Genomic DNA, 23867 nt, shown 5'->3' on the forward strand with positions numbered 1-23867 from the left:
CTGAGGTCTTAGAGGGGGGTCTTTGGGGCCTCCAGTAAGGCTTTTCCAACTTTGTTGGCCTTTTATGGAAAGCCTACTTAACAGGTCCAGGAAGCATTGTGGTGCCTACAGGCATGCTTGTTCCAACTCAGGGAGACCCTTCTCCGAAGCAGGTGTCTCCTCATACCATGCCAGCTCCTAGTGTCAGTGACCCTTCAGAGCAGAACTAGTATGATTAGAACTCTCCATGCCCTTATTCTCACATGGCTCCTGTGTCTGTGGATGATGTGAGATCCCTTTCGGGGTCCAGAAGTCAGGAGACAGGAGCAGCTGCAGATCACAGTGATGATCCCTCAGTGCGTCGTCTTTTCAAATCAACTTCCACTTCACATGTCATTTCTGCCCAGCAGCTTTCTGTCTTTCAGTGCTCCGTACGGCACTAATGCACAGACAACCGTTTTTACTGCTTATCCAGACATCACTTCCTTAGTAACTGTCCTATGGTTCCAGACTTCCAACAGCTGTTTGTGTAGCCAAAAATGGATTCTGCAGTAGCATAAGTGGCCAAGCACACCTCCCTTCCTACTGAGGGTGGAATGATGAATGTGGTCCTTAAAAGACAATCTGAAGTACTGGCTTTGGGTATCAAAGCTGCAGTGACTGCTTCCCTTGTGGCATGGGCCTGTCATACCAGATTGCGGACTAGTTACTTGGAGCTTGGGGATGTCTATCCCCACATGATTAAGGAGGAAGTGGATTGTGTGGCCGATGCTCTTTATGATATCAGAGTCCTGTGTAAGATTTTGGCTTACTCTATTTCTGCACAAGATCAAGTTTTCTCAGCCTCCTCCAAATCTGTGCCTCGACTCCACAGCCAGATGGCTGGAGGGGGAGGCCAGATTCTGAGTGACAGTGCAATGACTTTTAGACATTAAGGCCATAAAACCAGTTCCTGAAGAAGAATTGGACTCAGGCAGATATTCTTAATACTTCATAGTGCCCAAGAAAGGCACAGGAGATTGGAGGCCCATTCTGAATTTGAAGTCAGTAAAGAAGCCCCTAAAGCTCCCCTGCTTTCTCATGGAGATGGTTTTGAATTTGAAGTCAGTAAAGAAGGCCCTAAAGGTCCCCTGCTTTCACATGGAGATGGTTCACTCCGTTACAGTGGCTCCAGGAGAATTCCTTGCCTCTCTGGATTTAACAGAGGCGTATCTTCACATCCCCATCTTTCCGATCACAGGAAATATCTAAGATTTCACATTCTGCAGAGACACTTTCAGTTTGTGGTGTTCCCTTTTGGATTAGCCACGGCTTCTCACATCTTTACTAAGGTGATGGTGGTTGTAGCAGTCCACCTGTGCAGGATGGGCGTTTAGGTGCATCCTTAACTGGATGATTGGCTGATCAGAGCCCCATCTCTACAAGACGGCAAGCACATGGTGCAGCAGGTGGTGAACCTCCAGAACCTGGGTTGGATAGTCAACTCAATGCTTGGAATATCTGGGAGTCCACTTCGACATAGCGCAGGGCTGTGTTTTTCTTCCTGAGCCAGAGCTCAGGAAGTAGATCTTAGAGATCCTGGCTCTACTGAGCCCCGTAGCCTGGCATTACCTTCAGGTGCTGAACTTGATGGTGGCCTCCATGGAAGTTGTTCCCTGGGCAAGATGCACCCACTCCAGTATACTCTTCTGTCCAGATGGTCACTGCAATGCCACTTTTTGCAGATGCAGCTCCCCTGGAACTTAGGGGGCAAAGTGTAGCTTGTGCTGGAGCTCCAGGGGAATACTTTTTCAAGGTTATACCTCTTAGAATCCACGCATGGGTGGATTCTACAGCATTCTTTCATGCATAAAACCTTATGAACACTTAGACAGCATAGAGTTAATAACCAACAAATTCCAATCTATGTTGGTCCTGTAATACACATATAGGTACATTGGAACACATGTTATTCTCATGTCCTAATCTGCAAATTTTTTGGAATTTGGTATGGAACAGAATTAAAACGTTATTAAATTTACATTCCTTACTTACATATAAACATATTCTTTTTAGATTGCTTTGCTTAGAGGAACATTTATCATCTGAGCATTGCAAGTTGTTCGATATCTGTACCTACTGATTGGGAGTGGGGGGAGAGATAGGGTTTTTGTGGATGTAGAACATGTTTATAGTTAATTCACAGACTATCATGCTGTGTCAAATCAAAGGTATGGAAGAGTCATGTATGCAAGCATTGTCTGTCATGCAGAGCCATCATCAAAATGGCTGCCGTGAGTTCCCATTGTAGTCTCGAAACTACAACGGGAACTCACAGCAGCCATTTTGATGATGGCTCTATACAGGGCAGGAACGTAAGAAGATCGCTCCTGCCCCGCATCACCGCTAGACTACCATGGAAGGTCAGGGAGGCGGGGGTGGGTCAGAGTTGGCCCAAAAAATTATTTGCGATTTTTCCCTATTCGCGGGCTGGCTCTGCTCCTAACCCCCCACGAATTTTGAGGGTCTGCTGTACACATCTTTCAAACAAATAAATGGATGCTACAAGCCCCTTTCTAGTAATTTGTAAGGGAAAGGAATAATAATAATAATAATAATTTATTTCTTATATACCGCTATACCGTGAAGTTCGAAGCAGTTTACAATAAAGATACATTTGACAGTACATGGGATAGAAACGGTTTACAATAAAGATACATTTAGTCAGTACATGGGATGCAAGTGGTTTACATTAAAGATTCATTTTGTCATTACATGGGATACAAGTTACAGTAAAGATATATTTTGTCAGTTGGGAATTGTATACTGCCTTTCTGTAGTTTTACAACCACATTCACAGTGGTTTACATATAGGTTCTTCAAGCATTTTCCCTTTCTGTCCCGGTGGGCTCACTATCTAATGTACCTGTATCTTGACCTAGCAACCTAGTTAACTTTACACCAACCCCATTTATAAGATCTAGAAATATATCTGGCTTCCAATAATAAACGTGAGGTAAAAGTTACTGTGCATATTTCATTGTTTACACTTTCCAGCTTCGGTAATTGAAGGTGATGTTGAGATCAAGCAGTGGTAATGCAACAGGAATGGAAAACAAGCAACTGAATGAATTTGGTGCTCTTTATCTGCTATGAGAGTATGTTTTTATGTGACAGGAAAGGCTTTTAACATTTTGCACAGAATTAAATTAGAGACAAATGTAGATTAGATGGGTATGAAGTGGGGAAGGTCTGGCAATAAGGAGATTATATGCAGCAAAGCACTGATAACAGAAGGAAGGATATGAGTAGTTCTCCCTACCATTGAACTAAACAGCAACCTAGGTATCTTTCATCTCCTATAGCACAGGCCTTCCTTTGCAATGCCCCCCATGTCTGGGAAATTTCTAAATTTCAGTTCTTCAGCTAGCATTTTAAGATTTTAGGTAAGTAGGTCAGTGTCTGCTGCAGAAGCTCAAGAGATTCCTATAAGGCCATCTTTCCCAACTGGTACGTACACTGCTGATGTTTAACTAAAAGACAACTAGATACTGTTGGCTAAGCTATATTAGGAATAAAATTTACATTCAGTATATGCTGACTGGTTTCAGATGAGTTATAGAAGGAAAAGAAGTCCTTCATCACTGCATGACTCCCCCCTTCCCCCACCCCCTCACATGGATTGATAAGCACTACGTTTCACAATTTTTCATTACCAAGAAACTCGAGTCAAAATTAAAAATCAGTCAAAATCTAAGGAGAGCAATAAGATACCTCTTTATCAAGGAAGCATACTCCTGGTTTCGTTGCTATAGAAACATTCTCTTTAAAAATGGCTTAGAAGATTCACAAGATGTGGCTGTCTATGGAGTCTACTAAACACCTTTATAGTCTACAGAGAAGGCAGCAAGTAATTCCATATCAGTATACCATGATGAACAGCACTCATTTTCTGGACTATTACATGATAGAAAGTTTTAAACAAACAAACATATTACAGCTCACAAACCACAGCCATCATCCATGTGGAAACTCCAGAGGGCCAGATTCTGTAATTGATGCCCTAAGGAAGTCCCTGATTAGATCAGGCGCCCCAGGCCCCGCCCAAGGAAGGAGCCTGAGCCAATCAGGGCTTTAGGCTCCTCCCCATGCATCACATGCATCACATGCACTGGCGCGGGGCCTAAGGCCCATATTCGTGGTGCATCATGGCCAGGAACAAGAGCAGGAGGACTTTGGGGTTCCTCCTGCTCCTGAAGACAGCAGAAGACAGTGCTGGAGGCCTAAGGAGCAGGAGGATTGAGCACCCCTCCTGCTCCCAACTTTTAGGTACAGGAGAAGTTTCTGGCCGGGTCGGGCCATGCCCGAACAGGGGTGGGCCGGTCGGGGGATTAGTGGTGCGGTGGGCCGGTCGGAGGAGAGGGGTGTGCCTTGCAGTGCCGATAGGGGGGAGGGGGTGTCTGTTGGTGGCAGAAGGGAGAGTTGCCCTCCCCATATTTGCATGGGGAGGGCAGCATCGGGTGTTTGTTGAGGGGGGCCCTTGGCCATTTGACAAGTCTGCCTGTCCCATCATTTTTTTTATGGGGCAGATATTTTGCGTGCATAACACATGCAAAATATCTATGCCATGGAAAAAAAAATAATAAAAAAGACAGGCAGGCCTGACAAAAAACCTGCAGACCTGTCGGTAACTGAGTTACCGACAGGTCTGCAGCAGTCGGGTTTGCCAATATTAAAACCCGATTCGAAATAGCCAAGCAATTGTTAGTGAATCAATCGCTTGGCTATTTTGCATGGGGTTTTACTAATTTGCATAGGAGGATCGGGATCGGATCGCTATAGGCGTTAGTGAATGGGGTTGGAGGGAAATTTGGTCGCAAAGGGCTTGCAAACCAATCGGTACACAATCGGTTTGCTTAGTGAATCTAGCCCTAAGTTAGGCAACAACACTGTGAGCTGTGCAAGAGAGAACTGCAGTCTCTCTTTTGTACTCAGCTCTCAAACATTTCATAAATAATTCCACAGGGAAAACTGCATGATTTATAAAACATCTAGGCTCCTGCTCAGACTCTTTCTCCAAGTGCCTTAGCATATGAAAAAATAAACATCTCAGCAGCTTGCAATAAAAGAATATTCTCACCCAGACACACACTCCTGTGCCTAAAGCTTCAGGGAATGTGGGATGAGGCTATTCTGTAAAGCACGACAGGACTGTGAACTACCTTTTCAAGGTTCACATTTGTAGTTATTTGAACATATGCCTTTCTGGAGGTTCAACTTACAGATACTGTACATCAAGAATACCTTGCCAAAGAACATGTTTGTAATAAGCATAAAGCAGTTAGGAGGCTGTAATGATGACAAATTTGCAAAGGGAAGGGAAACAAGAGAGCATAACAGGATAAAATTAAATTTGATTTGTTTTAAAAAATAAAAACTGATAAGAAGCATCAGAAAAGGAAGGGGGTAAACATCCCCATGGTGAAAACTGCAACTCCTGCCTGGCCCACAATCTCTCTCTTAATAGCAAAGTCTTCCTCCTATTCCAAACTCAAACATTCCTATCATGCCAATTGTGTGGTCATGCAACAAAGGTTAAAACTTCTAAACTAGTTTTCTCATTCAGGCCAGGAGGCAGAGAGGAACATATGTATCAGAGCCTGCTATATCCATATTAGATCAGTAACAGACTCATATGATATACAACCATCCCCTGTGTGTGCATTAGAGGAAGAGGACAAAAGAAAAGGTAAAAATGCTGTTTGGTTGTTTTAACCACAGTAACAATATTTATATCGAATAAGACATTTATCTATCATGCTCAGTCAGCTTTTCAATAATTAGAAAATATCATAATGGTTTGTTTGTTTACTTATTTATTTATTTAAACTTCCAAACACACTAGCACTGGTTTTAGAATGCTAACAAAGCATTTTGGAAGTTGGTAAATCACCAGGCAGGTCAACACTACCCACAGCATGTCAACACCATTTCAAACTGGCCAGTGGCGACTCCAAGTCTGGCACAGAGACTATTGAAGAGGCCCATCACTCTATACTGCAGTTCCGCTCTGTCTTCAGAACCCCTAAGAACCTATCCACATTTGCAGCACACTGGTCTGTTGCTCTGAACTGCCCTAAGTAATGGTCTTTTCATGTAGAAACAACTCAAGGGTGTTCAAGCCAAGAGGATATAATGCATGAAAAACTTACGTTAAAGAAATTAGTCTTGTTCCTCTCGCAGAAGAGCCCCTGTGCTGGCATGTGCTTCAGCTGCTGCCACGGGATACTGCTGCCTAGCAACACATCTCGGGCCCACTGCAGGTTCTGTGAGAAAGAGGAGGAGGAGAATAAGTGCATGTGGGAGACATAGGGAAGGTGTGTTCTTAACGTGAGCACAGCCAGGCAAAAGCATCCTGTTCACTCACTGTCTCTTAACATATCTATCCCCCCCCCCTCTCCACAGGATGCTCTCTGTTAACTGTAAGCTCATAGATTTAATATATCTAAACTGGAGTAATTCTCTGAAAGCAAGGCTGCAAGTAGACCCAATGTCCAATTTGCGGACCTGGGTATTAGGCTGTGTACATATTAACACTAATGAATGGAAAATCACAAAGGCAGAGAGAAACCCCCCCCAAGTTTCTGCAATGACTCACCAGCTTGCTTCTTTCTGCTGCCCCCTGCTTGCATACATCTCTTCTAAGTAATCTCACCATCCTGCTGGCAAGTAGATCTGTCCTTTTCTGTCCACCAAGAATCTTAATTATTCAGTCAAAACCGTAATGAGAAGAAACAGTGGGCTGGGAGCAATTTTTGTGCCCTTCCCTGTTTGCACCTTGTGCCACCACATCAATCGTGCAACACTTGGTTTGGCACTGCTCCCAGTCTATATACATCTTAGAGTAGATACTCTCAAGGACTGTGTCACTACATTTTTTAGCATACATAAAACAGGTGCTCTAAGTTCACTAAATACAGCAACAACACAGCAAAAAAATAAACTCTTTTGCAAATGATATTAATTGCAGTTTGGTTTGCTTTTTCTCCCATCTTCATATACAGTGGTGCCTCACACAACGAACTTAATTGGTTCCAGGAGCAAGTTTGTTATGCGAAAAGTTCGTTATGTGAAACGCGTTTTCCCATAACAATACATGTTAAAAAAAATAATTCGTTCTGTAGCATAAAATATGCTAAGATGACATAAAAAAAGATAAATTTTTTGTTATTATTTTTATTTAGATACATCTAAAAACATAATTGTTTTTTAAAACAACACACATTTTTTAAATTTAAAGACAGACTAAGTAGAGTCTAATTTTACAGTGAGAGAGGGCAGAGTCTCAGCGGCAAAAACTGGGACTTAACTGTTCATTTTTTAAATGCCTGCATGGTTGAAAATGTTGTCCATTTCCTTGGGCAGGTCATTCTGTCTATAATACTAGTTTATACTTATTACAAAATGGTCTTAATGGATAAGCTTTTTTTTTCCTGTTTCTTTCAATATGTAAACAGAATGCCAATGGTGAGAGAGAACAAAGCTGTTATTTTTCTAGCATCGGGGAAGCGGCGAGAGTAGCTCCGCCCCCCCCAACGCATCAGCAGTAGGCGCCGGGCCCCTGCGAGCCGACGGTCCGCCACTGCACAGGGAGCCAGGCGGAGAGAGGGCAGTTAAGCGCAGTGCCTGCGCGGAAGGATGCAGCTCGGGCGACTTCGTTATGTGAAACGAAGTTCGTTGTAGGAAGCAAGACATGAAGTTCGTTGTGCGCAGCATTCGCTGTGCGAGGCGTTCGTTATGCGAGGCACCACTGTATAGGTTCTGCATCTCTAGTCATAAGCAGGACTCTTACAGTCCATTAAGTCTCCCACTTATGCTACAGGCAGGAGAAAGGGAAACCTAGGGCTGGAACAGCTACTGCAACCAGCCCAGCTGGCTCAAGTCCTAATCAGTTGAGGAAGCACCAGAACACTGCTGTAGGCAGGCTTAGAGACTCAGCTGTGGACAGGACTAATCAAACCAAGGTAGGAGAAAAGGGAGTGGTTCCAAACAGAAGAGGCAACCAACACACTCGCAAACCTCCTTTGAATATGGTAGAAGGCAGAATACTCCAGCAGGAAAGCAGCAGACAGCAGACTCTCTGGACAAGCAGGTAGAAACTTTTTTATGTTGAACCTGATAATGCTTGTGGAGATTTTGATATGGAACAGATTGAACTGGGGAAGGATGTGAACTCCTTTGAAATGGACAGGAATTGGTTGGCGGGCAGGAAGCAGAGGGTAGGAGTGAAGGGCCACTACTCGGACTGGAGGAAGGTCACGAGTGGTGTTCCGCAGGGGTCGGTGCTTGGACCGACGCTATTCAATGTATTTATAAATGATCTAGAAACAGAGACGAAGAGCGAAGCAATAAAATTTGCAGATGACACCAAGCTATTTAATGGGGCTAGGACTAAAGAGGACTGCGAAGATTTACAAAGGGACCTGAAGAGTGGGCGACGAGATGGCAGATGAAGTTCAATGTAGAGAATTGTAAAGTCATACACGTAGGAAACGGAAACCCGAGGTACAGCTACACGATGGGAAGGCTGTTACTGAATGAGAATTCCCAAGAAAGGGACTTGGGGGTAATAGTGGACATGACAATGAAGCCGTCGGCACAATGCGCAGCGGCTGCTAAGAAAGCGAATAGAATGCTAGGAATAATCAAGGGTATTACAAGCAGAACGAAAGAAGTTATCCTGCCGTTGTATCGGGCGATGGTGCGCCCGCATCTGGAGTACTGCGTCCAATATTGGTCGCCGTACCTAAAGAAGGATATGGCGATACTCGAGAGGGTTCAGAAGAGAGCGACACGTTTGAGAAAAGGTATGGAAAACCTTTCATACGCTGAAAGATTGGAGAGACTGGGGATTTTTCGCTGGAGAAGCGGAGACTTAGAGGGGATATGATAGAGTCTTACAAGATGATGAAAGGCATAGAGAAAGTGGAGAGGGACAGATTCTTCAAACTTTCGACAACTACAAGAACGAGAGAGCATTCGGAAAAATTGAAAAGGGACAGATTCAGAACCAATGCTAGGAAGTTCTTCTTCACCCAATGGGTGGTGGATACCTGGAATGTGATTCCAGAGGGAGTAATAGGACAGGGTACGGTATTGGAGTTCAAGAAGGGATTGGACAATTTTCTGAAGGAAAAGGGGAAAGAAGGGTATAGATAGAGGGCTACTACACAGGCGTGAGTGGACTGCTGGGCATGATGGACCTCAGGTCTGACCCAGCAGAGGCACGGCTTATGTTCTTATGAGGTGTCTGAAATTCTTGATGCAAAATGTATGGAGCTAAGCTAAAGGCTCACATGTGTTAATGTCTGCTGAGCAAAGAGAAGGAAAGTCCAGGAAGTGCTGTTATTGCCCTGGAGAGAATTAAAGCCCTAAAGATTGCAAGAATAAGTATTTTTGGGTCATGGCAGCAAGACTGTAGTCAGTCATGCAATATCCTATAGGACAGCGGCCATCTTGGGGTTGGCAGACTTGTGTGTGTGTGGGGGGGGAGCGGTTTGAACAGTGTTTGCTGGTGCCACTGTCTTCCAAATACAAAGACTCTTTAGTGGCCGTCATCCTGTTGGATCTTTGGATGGGGATTTGAAAAATTGATCTAATAAGAGTTGGAATGGATCCCATGCTCTGGGGAAGTTAAATGATTGTTTTCCCCCAGAGAGTTGCCACGAGGAACAAACTGCTGAACTGACAGAAGTGGCAATTTCTTTATGTACTTTGGATTTTGTTACAAGAGTTTAAAACAGCAATACAGCCTGTGACTGCAGGAATATCTTACCTGGGAATGGCTGTTTGCAACATATTTTGCTCTATTGATTATTGGAACCTTATACCAACTTTGAATCTTGGAATAAAGGACTATTTTTTGACTGTTACTAGAACTTTGATTTTCTTTCTTGCCTACCTAAACCATCAAACATACCTCGTTTTCCGCTCAGCCGAGGTCTGTGTCCAAGCAAGGCCTTGGGCTCACCTGAGTCAAGCCGCACCCGGTCACAGTGATCAGTTTTGTTATTTTCTGCTGGTCTGAACCTCAAAGACTGAGGAGAAAGCTGAAGCACTGAAGGGGAAGATGTCAGCGGAAGTACGGTCATAACGGGAGAAGAAAGCAAAAGTGAAACTATAGCTAAGGAAGTTGATGTCAGTAATACAAGCACTAAGCTTTCAAAAACTGTGATAAAATTGATGAAGCATACTGATAAGACCCAAGGAGGTGCAGAAAGTTGCTGGCATGTCTGTTGGACATTAAAGAATGATGGGGAAGGGAGTCCAAGGTAATGTATGAACAAGCATGTTCAGACAGGTCTAATATAGAGTTCTCTGAGCTGAAGGAGATCTGTGGCACAAAAAAACCATTGGATGATGCCACCTTATAGTATGCCTAAATTTCCTTGCTTGTTTGCAGAGAACACTGGTTTCCTGAAAGGCATGGCAGCCTAATTCATTATTTACAATCACCTATAATACTCTGAACAAACTGCAAGCACAGATTTAGATAAATCATAATGTTGGTTCACAACTTTGCAAAGTGGAACCTCCTCCCCTCAATTAACAAAAAAATTGGGAAGATAACAGAATATCTCACCTTATGAGTTTTGCTGTAAGTGTAGAGGTACGCTAGTCTGTAGAGACTCTTGTAGTGCTGTGGGAAACGGCTCAGGCAGAGCTGAAAAGCATTGATACACTGCTCTGTCAGAACTGTGCGCTGATCCTCCAGGTCTACAGGAAGGCTCTGGGGATAATCAGCTGTATCTGAAACATCTGCTTTCTTCCTGGAGTCCCAAGATACAGAAGAGGTGGCTGTGCCCCTAAAAGGGGTGGAACAGGTTGCTGGTGCATGGGGATTGGACATAACTTCTGTACATTCTATGACCTCCAAAAGTTCATTGGACTTTCCTGTAACCAAGAAACACAATTTTAAAGCAACTACACTTCACGCTCCCTAAGGACAAGGGTTGCCTTCTTCAACAAGTACTCAGAATCTGCATCTGTACTACACCTATTTCTGAAACTAAGATTAATATTCAAAAGCACTGATCTGAGTAGCAACACCAGCTACCCTGGATAAACACCACTTCCTAAGAGATTCGGCAGCACCAGCTGGGGTTAGGACCACTGAATACATTTGCAAATCACCATGACACTAACCAGACCAGTGCTGAGGAAGTCTGCTTAAGATGGCATTAGAAGTTGAATCTCCCACCCATTGCCTAATCCAGAACATTCTGCAGGCAAAGATGGAATAAGCCAATACCTTGCTCATGACGCGAATAATGTCATACGCCAACGTCCCTATCTATAGGGCCTTGATAACATGTATTCCTCCTTTGAAAAAAAGAATCCTCAAGCCTGTGTCAGGTCCCTGAAGGTTACTTTTTGCCCCAAATTACTGACTCTTAGTCCCACTAGAACCTTTATAAAGTAGTTTGACAGAGCCACTAGAACAAGTCTCTGCCACAATATACCTTTGTGCTCTGCTGTTCCTGGAATCTCTTTAGATGTCAATGAATCAGAGCATGTCAGAGATATTCTCTTTTCTGGGTATAGTTTCCTAGAGCTGTCTTGGGAATTGGCAGGCTCATTAAACATGTCTTGTGTAGAGTTTGAATCAGAGAGCATCACTGCTGTGCCATCCTGACTCCGATCTGTGAGAAGGAAATGGGACAAGAATCAATTCACTCTCCATACCTCTCCTCAGAGCTCAAAATTTCCAAGAAAGCTTCAAATATAAAGTGCAGAAATGCAAAACAACCACAGCAGAGAAAGCGGGAAGACAGAAAACTTAAGGGAGAGAGAAGAGATGACAGAATGCAGCCGAGCTCCAGAACCAAGAAAAAATAAGCATTCACTGATCACATATCCATCCTGATACACAATGACACCAAGCAGGAATACTATAGCTCTCCAAAAATTAGTATATGTGTTTGTTTGGGGGGGGGGGAACAAGGTCAACTGCACAAAGCAGCAGTTACAATCTGAACAAAGGAATATTTGGGGGAGGGGGAACTGCACATTAGTTACAATCCTATACAAAAGTATGGGAGTGGGGATAAACTTGCACATAGCAGCAGTTACAACCCTACAGTTTATAGCAGTGTTTCTCAACACATGGTAAGCATACCCTTAGGGGCTGCTTGTTTGGGTGTACTTTTTGGAAAACTTCAATAAACTGGATCAAGCCTAGTCAGGATTCAGAAGACACCTTAGTACTGAGACCATCCTGGTAGCGGTACAAGACTCTGTCTTGATGCATCATGCACTGGGGGAAGATGTGCTGTTGGGATTCCTAGATCTCTCAGCAGCATTCAACTTGATCCAACATGCTCTGCTGGGAATATGTTGCAGGGAAGCAGGCCTAGGAGGAAGAGTATTAACAGGATGACAAGAGTAGAATCGCAGGGGGACAACATTGACTGAAGGAAAATGAACATAGGTGTCCCTTAGGGGTTAGCTTTATCCCCCATGCTGTTCAATATATTCTTAAAACCTTTGGGGGAAATGATTAGAAACCTAGGCTGGGAATGTCACATATATGCATATGACATTCAACTGATCATCCCTGTGTCTAAACTGGAAGGAGAGGCCAAGCAGAGAATTAAGACAGGACTGGAAAACATTTTTGGGTGGTTTCAAGCCAACGGTCTGGTAGCAAATAAAGAAAAAAAACCAGAGCTACTGTTCTTTAATAAATGGGGAGGGCAGAATCTGAGATATCAGCTAAGACTGAATGGAAACAGTTGAATCATTTGTGAAAGGGGTGAGAAACTTAGGTGTGTGGTTGGACCCAAGTTTTGATATGTCATTATAGGTCCAGCGCACAGTTAAAAATGAATATTGGAAATTGTACTAGATTAGAGGTCTGAAACCGTACCTTTCTTTGCAGGCAATGACCAATGTAGTCATTTCACTTGTGCTCTCTGTTTTTGACTATTGCAATACTGTCTTGCTAGGACTACCAAAGTACAGGATCAAATACAAACCGTGCAAAATGCCACAGCCAGATTTCTGCTACACTGGCTACCAATCAAGAGCAGTATAAAATTTAATATCCGGTTACTGACATTCAAGGTCCTGCACATAAGCCGAACCACAATATCTGTTAAACAGATTACACAAACATGCACCATAACAGTCCCTGAGCTCCAGTCAAGAGCTCTTATTGGATGCACCCTCTATCAGGGACTTAAAATATGAGCGCATCGAATGTTCTCAGCGATGGCCCCAGTGTGATGGAACACTCTACCTAAAGAGCTAAGAACAGAAATGAATATTGGCAAATTCAAGAAAAAATTGAAGACAGTCCTATTCACAGGTACGTCAGCTGATGTAGGCTACTAGTCACTTAAGAGACCCTTAGGGAAGTAATGCTAACTTATCCTGTATTTTATGTAACACTGAGATATGTATAGTTCCTAAACTACAGTTGTTCACTATACACCACTGGGTTAGATTTATTTTGTATTAAAAATAATACCGTTATATATACTGTTTTGTTTTTGTTATTGGTTTATTGTTGTGAACAGGCCAAGCGGTCACCTCCCATCACTTCACCACCACTAGGTTCCTCTGGTCTTCTTTTCCTTTCACCACCAGGTTCTTCTACATGCTTCACTATGCTCTCCAAAATCCAACCAGGCTCCTCTGATCTCACTTACCTGGTTAATCTGGCCATTAAAGATCACTCCAGACTCCACCGGTTCCTTTGGTTGCTACCGGGCTCTCTTCCACCCTTGTGAGACTTCAGGGTCTCCTGGCTGCTCCGATACTATTGCCGGTCACTTGCCAGTCACCATCAGTCAAGGGTCTCTAGTTCTTCTGGCTGCTTCCCTCTGGATCTTCTGGCTGCTTCCGGTACCATTACCAATCTCTCCGCCAGTCACTCACCAGTCACCATCAGCCTAGAACCTTAAACTCTTCTGGCCTCTTCTTCCAGTCCCTCCAGGGGTTACTTACCAGTTACTTGGTCTCTAGTTCTTCTGGCTGCTTCCCTCTGGATTTTCTGGCTGATTCTGATACCATTACCAGTCTCTCTGCTGGTTGCCACCGGTCCCTCGCCAGTCACCAAGTTTCAGCATATCACCAGTACACTGGTCCCTCATAGACTCACTTGTCACCAGTCACTCCATGAGGACTCTCCTGGTCACTCAGTCTCTCCCTGAGGAATTTCTTGGTCACTCAACTCTCCACCGATCCTGGCCAGTTATCAAGCTTGAGCACCCTCCGGTCACTCCAAGCTTTACCAGGCATGGCAAGTCAAGGTTAGACTTACCAAGGGTTAGGCTTTTGCCAGCATTCCTCCCCTTGAAGGTCACTTAAACTCCAGAAGGAGCTCTTGCTTTTCCCAGCTCTTTGTTCTGGAACTCTTGTTTTCAAGTCTCTTGTTTTTAAGTCCCTTTTCCACTTGGGGTGAGTAGAGCGCTCCCATATGTCTTTGCAGCATCTATATGGAAATGAACTCCTGCTGAGACTTCCCTCTGCTGGCCGGTGATGGGATATACACTTTGTCACAATTATATACCTCTTTGAATTGACTTTCTAGTCATTTAAGTTGTATATACATTTACAATAAAGATAAAAGTTGTACCATGCATTTTTTAGCATTAAATCTTAGTTGTCAAATTCTAGACCATTTTTCAAGCTTCATTAGATCTCTCTTCACATTATCCATACCATCTGAGGGCTCTATCTTATTGTAGATTTGGGTGTCATCCACAAAGAGGCACACTTTACCAAATAGCTCTTTCACAATAATCACTTACAAAAATGTTAAAAAGAACTAGACAAAGAACCGATCCTTGCAGCATACTATTGGTAATATTGCCTTCCATTCCACCAGATTCTAACCCAGTCAGTCATTTTAGGGACTATACCAAATGCACTCAAAGTTTTTTGGGGGTTTTTAGTCAACCAGACAGGGAAAATTCACAGGTTTTATTGGCACAAGTTTGTTTGTCACATGGTTGCCACAGCAGATGGATTAACCACCGAGGAAACAAAGATAAGTCATCAAACGATTAACATTTGTTTAAGAATACGTTTCTACAGATGATATCTAGGCGGTTAAGACAAATGAAGGCTGTGATGGTCTTATTGGCAACCGGTGCTGTGTTTTATCACTAAGCATTTTTGGTTGCGGGTCTGAGCATTTCACATTAATTATTAAATTATTTAAGTTGGATTTATAGGACATGTTTAATGCTAAAATTTGGTGATAATGTGGAACAGATGATGAAGTGCCATATCAAGTCAGGGATTACTCCTGGTGACAACATGGATTAACTTTCTTCAGTGTGCTCTACCTTCTGTTTGTCTGAAGGCTACTCAATAGCACAGTCACAGTTGACATTTTTTTAATTATTTTTTTTATTTTCTTTGGCCTGTCCACTCAAAGAAGTTCAGAACAGCTTACAAATCAGGTAATCTAGCATTCTCCCTATCTGCCCTGTGAGTTCACAGGGTCACAAGGAGTAGCATGGGTTTTGACACACAACCTCAGGGTGCTAAGGATGTTGCTCTAACCACTATGCCACACTCTTCAAGCTTGCTGCTGATCCTCCAATGTCTTTTGCCTTCAACATTGCCAAGCAAATACTCTTTTCTAAAGGATCTGGTCATCGTATAATTATGTCCAAAATAAGATAGTTTCAATCTAGTTATTTGGCCTCCAAATGGGAGTTTAGGTTTGATCTGATCCAAGACTCAGCTGTTTTATTTTTTTAAAGCTTTCCTTGATATTCACAAGATTTGCCATCAACACAACAATTAAACAACATTAAGATGCTTATAGCAGTTCAACAGCAAGATGAGGCTCTAGTCTTTTGCACTAAGTACAATATGTGCAATTATCTCCCAGTTGGTGAGAAGCTGTATGTGTGTAAAATGCAAAGAGCTTCTGGCTCTCACAGAAAAATCAGATTTATAGAGGCTAGAGTGGCAGTTTCAATGGAGCTGAGGAACACTATAGTCCTCAGGGACTATAGTGGATTAGTCCCACCTCCAGTCTGGCAGCATCTATATTGCCTTTAAGCAGAGAAGTCACTTTGAAGAAGAGCATTACTTTGGTGCAGAAGGAAATGATTCTGAAGCTAGGATCTGCCTCCAGGTGTATCTTCTTACATCAAGGATGTCTCTCCAGAGGTACGTATTCATGCCAAGGACAGAAGGGTTAGGATGGACATTGTAGTTAGCAATTTCATCACTAGGAATTTAAATAATCCTCATGCCCATTAGCTACCTAACTTCTTGTTAGCTTGCCTGCCTGGTGAAAAGACAGTGAACTTCAACAATCACCTAGATAAGATATAAGACCATCTAGGCTTCTCCTTACCAAGAATTTTGCCCAGCTTCTAAGAAATCTAAATCCCTCTTTTCTGCACCATTGCTTCATTCATGCATTCAAACTCTAAAGATCTCCTTGCATCTGGGAGGGTTCTAGACTTCAGTTTTCCAATTAAAAAACTAATTTTGACTTCCAGAACCTCCCTCCCACACCTTTCAAAACTGTTGTTACCCATATGTATTATGCTAGCTCCTCTCCTGCACTAAGATCTTCATGCAATAGAGGTAGTGGGCATACAAATCTTTTTAATGCATATTCATTAAGAATAGAAGAAAAGAGGGGGAGGAAGTGACGTCACCAAAGAAGATGGACGCCTGATCTTAGGGCTCTGTTCTTCATCCAAGCATTTTCCCCCAAAAAGCATTGTTCCAGCTAATTGTCAGTGATCTTTTGAGGCATAAAAAAAGTGCCGCTGGAGCCTTGATGTCTACAAAGCGGTGCATAGAGAGGAAGAAGCAGTTGAGCTGTGTGGCTGACAAATTGGCGGCTCGTCTGCCACATGGTGGGAGAGCAAACGGCGGTGATAACAGGTACACCTCTGAGGTAGCGGCGCCACTTCTGCCTGCAGCTTTGATTTTCATTAAAAAAAATTTTTTATTGAAGTTTAACATAACAAGTGATTAAATAAAATACAATGAGATTTTACAGAACAAATGATTTATAAATGTAAAACATAGATGTAGAGAAGGCTAAAAGCATCTATGTAGACAATTTTAAATATACATATATAACCATACGATTAGATAAAGACCGAAGATTAGATAAGATTCGATTAGACCTTATTTTACTAAATTAAGCATCACAAGCAATAAGTAAAACATTAGGATAAGAAATTATATTTAAAGTTACCAGCTGAAATTTAACAATTACCTCAAAAATAAGAAGAGACATTTGTTATTGGAAACCATATTTTGTTAGTTTTAAAGCTCCTATTAGTAAGGGAATTTGCTTTGCATTCATATTTATGAATCATCATAACTGTAGCCTACCAAAAAGAGGTGTTTAATAATTGAGCTGACTTCCAGTGTGAGAGAATCATTTGCAGAGTCAGAGCCATAAGAATATCGAGTAATTTAGAATGCCATTTGTCTAGTACATCGGGCAAAGCAAAAGAACAAAAGAGAACAATATGAAAAAATAACTGAGAAGAAAAAGGAAGTATAGTGCATAAGGTTTTCCATACTGATCTCCAAAATGGTTGAATATTTGGGCAATCATAAATCATATGCTTAAGGTCTCCTAAATTTCCATTACAATGCCAGCATTTATTTGAATTTGTTAAATGGGCCTTATGTAGCTTGCTAGGAGTCCAATGTGCTTTACTGAAAAAAATATATAGTGACTGCATTAAACTGGTGGATAGTGTAAGACATTGTGTATACTTAAAACATTTATCCATTGATCATCAGATACTGATCAAGTAGATTCAGATGTCCAAATGCGTTTAGTACACATACTAGTAGTTATAGATGATATAAAAAATTTATAATAAAGTGAAGTCGTATGACCTTGAGTAATTCCTACATGACAGAGTTCCAAAAATTTTGATATTAAAGGGACATTAGGATATAGAGGCCATTTTAAATTCTTTAAACAGTGCAGTAGTTGAAACCATCTATAGAATTACGTAGAAGGGAGATCAAATTTAGTTTGCAATTGTTGGAAGGTGAGTAAAGATTTATTGTCCATCAGTTGATTAATATACCAAATATCCTTCCCCTTACGGCTTACCACCAATTTTAATATTAGGATTATACCAAAGAGGAGCAGAGAGAGAAGATTTATTCCGCGAAAGTGTAGGAGAAACCTTTTCAAGCGTTTGTATGGCAGAGTGAGTGAATCTGATGGTATCATACACTCAAGTGTATCTCCACAGCGCAGAGGTTTATGCTTATTTAATCCACAAGCCTGTATTTAGAACCAATAGAGACCCCTGAAGAAGATTATAGTGTCAAAACACGGATCGTGTTGGGTCCACATGTTCTCAGAGGTTCTGGCCCTAGACATTTCTATGTGGATCATCTATTTGTTTTAATAAAGCCTTCATCTTGGACATCAACTCTCCACAATTCCTTTGTTCTTTGATCATGTCCCCTTTGTGGAGGGATCAGGGTCAACTTTCTTGCTGTAGTAATATGAATGTCTGGATGAGGTAGAATGTCTTCTGGATGATGAAGAAGTTAGACAGGTTTGTGGTTTAGAAGTGGTCATAGTATCTGTGTTTTCTAAAATCTTATCTGCAGCTTCCTCAATTTTTTCTCCAAATAGGTCATTTCCCTTGCAAGGTATATTGGAAAGGCATTCTTGAACTGAAGTTTCCAGATCTAAGACTAGAAGGCAGGCCAACCTGCGCATTACAATGGCTACTGCAGATATCTGGGAAGAAACATCAAAGACATGAAAGCTGCTCTAACCATGAACTTTCTAGTTATGAATAAGTTTTTAGATAATTGTCGAAACAGTTATAAACTGTCTGGGTGAAGAATTTCTTCAAAGTCCAATAATTGTTTTAACAAAGATTTAAAATAAATGGACATGTAAAATTGGTAGTCCATAAACTTGCCATGATTGACTATAATAGGACTAGAGAATGGAACTGTGGTCTCATTAAATCAACTGTTTTCTCCACCTTCTTCCCAAAATTATTTTCACTGATAGAAGACATCAGCTAGTCTTTTGTGAATATTATTCCAGATGCTCTGAACCATACCAAATTTCCTTGTCCCTATCACTAATAAAGTGGTTCTTGAAGTATCCTTTATTTAAAAATATCTATAACCTGCCTATGTTCTGTTATGAACGGCTAAAAATCAATATAATTAAAACAAACAAATAAACAAAATTATACAAGCATTGTTAAAATAAATAAGAATGAAAAGTTTATATGTAAACTAAGTGCTTCGCACACTCATGCATCAGATAACCTGTCCAAGAACTTAATCCCTGGCAGCAGAAAGCAACATACACTGTAACAACTAAAGATGGTGTACTGCTCTATTTCCTATAAGATCCAATGTTTGGCATCTTTCATGGATAAAGGGCTCCTTTTACAAAGGTGCGTTAGGGCCTTAACGTGCGGAATAGCACGCACTAGCCGCTACCGCCTCCTCTTGAGCAGGCGGTAGTTTTTCGGCTAGTGCGTGCTATAGCGCGTGCTAATCTGGTGCATGTGCTAAAAACGCTAGCGCACCTTCGTAAAAGGAGCCCTAAGTGCTGGAGTGGGCTTTTGTTTGTTTTGCCTTTTTCAAGGTGGACTCCATGACCATCCAGTGCTATGGAATTACACTGTGCCAGACTGTCAGCTAGATTGGACTATTTAACACTATGTTTTCTTGACAACGGCGCATAGGAGAGAGGGTCCCGCCCCATTCTTAACAGGAGTTCTTATATATGTCCATTCATAGGATGCTCTTTGTATTACAACTGTTAATACAAAATGGAGTGTTCCTTGCTAGAAATTCAGTGAATTGGAATAAGTTTTGACTTCCAAGGAAGATGGCCATCTATAGCTATGAATTCAGGCACAATCTTATATCCTAAAGCAGTACTGTTTCAATACTGACTGATGTCTAGTGCATTTAACCAAATACCTTGCAGAATTAGCTTTACTCACATTGCTAAATTAGCATGCCAGAGGCACCTCTGTGAATGATCAGTATATGCTGCTCAGTCATTGCAAGCCGTAGACATTACTGACAGATAAGTACTGAGCCCATATCTTTACCAGACAAAACAGCTGTACTCACAATTTTTCAGCTATGATACATTTGTGACATAGGAAATACTCTTGATTTCCTGCACAATACTATCCTTTTATAACAGACTGCTCTTTAAAGAGAGTAACTCTTTAATATAGCTCCATTTTAGGTGCTATCACATTTTTAAAAATAAGATCATACTGACATCAAAGCTGCCAAGGAGGGTTTTCCTGCATTTGTCAAGGAGTGAATGGATATGGATAGGTGAAAGAGCTTCCCTATGCCTTCAGAGATGTGGTCCAGTGGCAGTATCCTCTTATAGTGTTTAGATTATAACTTGGCTCATATACAATATATATACTACATACTACTTAATTAGGCCTCTGGCTCTTTTAAGTTAAGTAAGTTACTAAGTTTTTTAAGAATGTCAATGTATATGATTCTGTCTCCACACTGACATCTTAGATTTAATGAATCCCTGTATAGTTTTTATTTGATTTAATGCATCAAACTTTTATTTACCACCATTATAAGTGCTTTGAGTGGTAGTATTTATCATATTGCATGATGTTATATTGCACTTGCTTTGTCTCAATTAAGACACACATTTTATGCTAAATTTTGAATGCTAGATTTTATGATGATTTTACTCTGCCTTGAACATAATTCCTTGCGAAAGCAGAACAGGAATAATTAAACATAAATAGATGCAGTGTTTTTGTTAGCAGACAGTTCCAATACTATTACTGTACCACAAAAACTCTATTTGGACTGACTGAGTGTTCATACACCCTTTCTGTTTCATCCTGCCCAATTAGCTGTGTAGACCTGGTTATTTGTAGCAATACAGGCCATGTTACCACAAACCATCACCCTAAGCCATGTGATCCAATCAAAAGTGAGTAATTGACTGCCCCCTGATCACACCCTTTGTGATTAGAGCACCTCCCTGTGCTGGCAGTATTGAGAACAGGGGACTGTACCGTCCGGCGTCGCCCGCTGACGGGAGGGTTTACATTTGATGTAATCGTGGTCAATCGGAGTGGCTGTGTAAGGTGGAGATGTCAGACCTGGACCAGAGGAAGAGGGGAGGGATGTCCCAGGGCCCGGCACTGTCCCAGCAGAAGAGTGGGAATCCTCATCCAGTATGCAAGCCTTCTCTCTGCATGTGGCATAAGAACAAGAGGATAACATGAGCCTTTACGGAACACTAGAAAGGCAGCTGGTACAAAACAGAACCAGTCTGAATATCAAAGCCAGTGAATTCCATTGCCTAGAGATCAACACTCACTTCTCTGCAACTTTTGGTGTATTCTTTTCCTCGCCCCTGGCAAAGGGTCCCTCTGAAACATCCTTCATGAAGGTGAAGAGCATCTCAGCATCCATGCTGGAATCCATCTTCTCCACCAGCTTCAGGATGGAGGCATGAAGCCTGAAATACACCTATTAGAAAAGCAAAAATTTCAAGACCTCATTCTGACACCTGATGAGCTAAAACCAGCTGGCTTAAGAGGTAGATAATGATGGAGAGCAAACCGTTGGATAATGGTGCCTGCAATGCATGGGGTAACAGAAGGATGACTTTTGTGTTTTGAGTTAAAGTAATCTCACTCCAACAACTATTGCTGTTCATGACTTGTCTGGACTACTGTAACATTGTCTTTTCAGGTGTTTCTCATTAAATTTATGAAAACTTCAGACTCTACAAAAAAATGTGCCATCTGGTTACTGTGTTGCTCTGGTAGATATACTTACATTACTCCTCTACTGAAGGACCATCACTGGCTCCCAACAGAGAATATAAAATTCTACTTCTCACTTTCAAAGCCTTTCATTTTGGTTCCCCAACTTACCTTCACCCATTACCTTTTCTTTATACTCCATTGCATACTCTTCATTCCCTAAATGATTACAGATTAGTGCTCCCTACTCCCTGTTTAGCTTGTATGGAATACAAACGCCATTGTGCATTTTTCTTCACAAATCTTGCTCTTTGGAACCCTCTGCATCTAACTATTCACGGTGAATGATTTCAGTGTTCCTCCAGGCCCTTCCTTTTCCTACAGCTCTTTTTCCTGCATTCCCCCCCTTTCCATTTGACTATGTGGTGTCTATTCTTTGAATAAATGATATTATCGTATTAAGAAACTATAGCTATTTTCTTTATGTTTTTACAGTAGATTGTACACTGCCTTGCTTTGCCTGCGCAGTTACAGGTGATATAGCAAATTGCCAATAAACAGCGACTATCCATAGCTCAATAAAAAAATGAATTATAAAAAATGAACATATTACATGTATTTAAAAACAGCAAATATTTAAAAACACAGGTTTGAAACAGGCAGTTTAGTGTTTCATCATGAAGATTATGAATTCTACAGAATGAGGTATCCCTCATCCATCTGCCTTTACAGCATTTGAAATGTTTGCTTTTGCAATGTGTTTTTGATGTTTGTCACTTTTCTCTCTGTATTACATATCTATCTTTTCCAGAGACCACAATTTTCTAAGTTTTGTACAAAAGATTTTTGTTCTGGTTTCCTGAAGCAGCAGTAAGCAAAACAAAGTCAATATTGGGACCCAGGACCTATTATCAGATAAGTGATTTCTTTTCTACACAGTAATATTTTCATTTGGGGGGTTATGCACATTTAAGAAAATTAATGCTTTGTTTCAGTGATAATTTTGTTTTACATATTTTGGAAGTTGAGACACAGTGTGCAATAATTAAATACTAGAAAATCTTAGGATCTGCTTATCCATGCTGGTCTCCTTGAATTTTTGAGCATACACACATGTCCTATTGCAGAGGCTTTTCTGTGGGGGTTTGAGGTGAGGAGTAGCCTAGTAGTAGAGGTGCTGTCTCAGCACCCTGAGGTTGTGGGATCAAATCCCAGTGCTGCTCCCTGTGACCCCGGGTAAGTCACTTAATCCTCCTTGCCCTAGGTACAAAATAAGTACCTGTTAATATGTAAACCACTTTGAAAGTGTAACCACAAAAAGGCAGTAAACAAGTTCCATCCCCTTTTCTCTTATAAAGTTCTCGTTCAAGTTCCTCCAGCAATTTAATACGAGGTGATATAGCCCTGTGTAGTGTCTGAGAAATAAACAGCCAGTAGCCTCCATTTCCACTCAGTTTCTATTTCATCTTACACCCCTGCCATTAGAACCCAGTCTCTCTCCTTCATCCTGCTCCTTTTATTGATGTACACCGGCCTAGAAGCCTGATTAGGTAGTATAACAAATTTTTAAATAAACTTGAATCCAGTCTCTCTCACTTATCATACCAGTCTTCCTCTGCCTTCAACTGACCCTCACCCCCAACTAGCTCTCACTACCCAGGCATACCATAAGATCTCTCTCGCAACCAGCCAACTTCCCCCCTTTCCCCATGCCAATCACTCATCTTTAACCCCTAATCTCTGCACTGCCCCCCCCAACCAATATAACCACTTAAAATTCCTCCCACCTACTCGCGGGCACTCTCTTGCTCCCCCAGCTCTACTACTTATCTTCCATGTTTCTGCTCTCTGCACCACATAGCTGTAAGCTAAAATCATGAAATTCTGAACATTCATTCTGATTTCATGAGCTTTGACATTTCCAGACTGGCATTAGCATTCCTGCACCATGAGGCAAAAACTCATAAAAAAGCTGCACAGTGCAAAAGGCAGGAAGCTCTTTTTCTTGATGGCAACAATGCATACATATTTAAACAGGGCAAGAAGAAGGGATCACATGATGCAGTAAGCGAGGGCAGACACACCCTGTCTGCTCCCGGGCCCAAAGTCTCAAACTCGCTATTAAGATGCAGT

General features: G+C 41.7%; 1 protein-coding gene across 6 annotated transcripts in view; it reads right to left on the bottom strand.

The window, feature by feature from the left end:
• Positions 1-23867, bottom strand: part of CABIN1 (calcineurin binding protein 1) — a 223083-nt gene that overhangs the window by 96148 nt on the left and 103068 nt on the right. For 5 of the 6 annotated variants that reach the window (XM_033954800.1, XM_033954803.1, XM_033954798.1 and 2 more), the window contains 5 exons: positions 21344-21495; positions 21036-21214; positions 11481-11660; positions 10601-10911; positions 6171-6284 (listed from right to left, as the gene is read on the bottom strand). In XM_033954800.1, the coding sequence (XP_033810691.1) occupies positions 6171-6284; positions 10601-10911; positions 11481-11660; positions 21036-21214; positions 21344-21495 (936 nt within the window). The remainder of the gene's footprint in view (positions 1-6170; positions 6285-10600; positions 10912-11480; positions 11661-21035; positions 21215-21343; positions 21496-23867) is intronic. The other variant, XM_033954802.1, reaches the window with a different exon arrangement.

This window comes from Geotrypetes seraphini, chromosome 8, assembly GCF_902459505.1.
Source record: "Geotrypetes seraphini chromosome 8, aGeoSer1.1, whole genome shotgun sequence".
Taxonomy (NCBI): domain Eukaryota; kingdom Metazoa; phylum Chordata; class Amphibia; order Gymnophiona; family Dermophiidae; genus Geotrypetes; species Geotrypetes seraphini.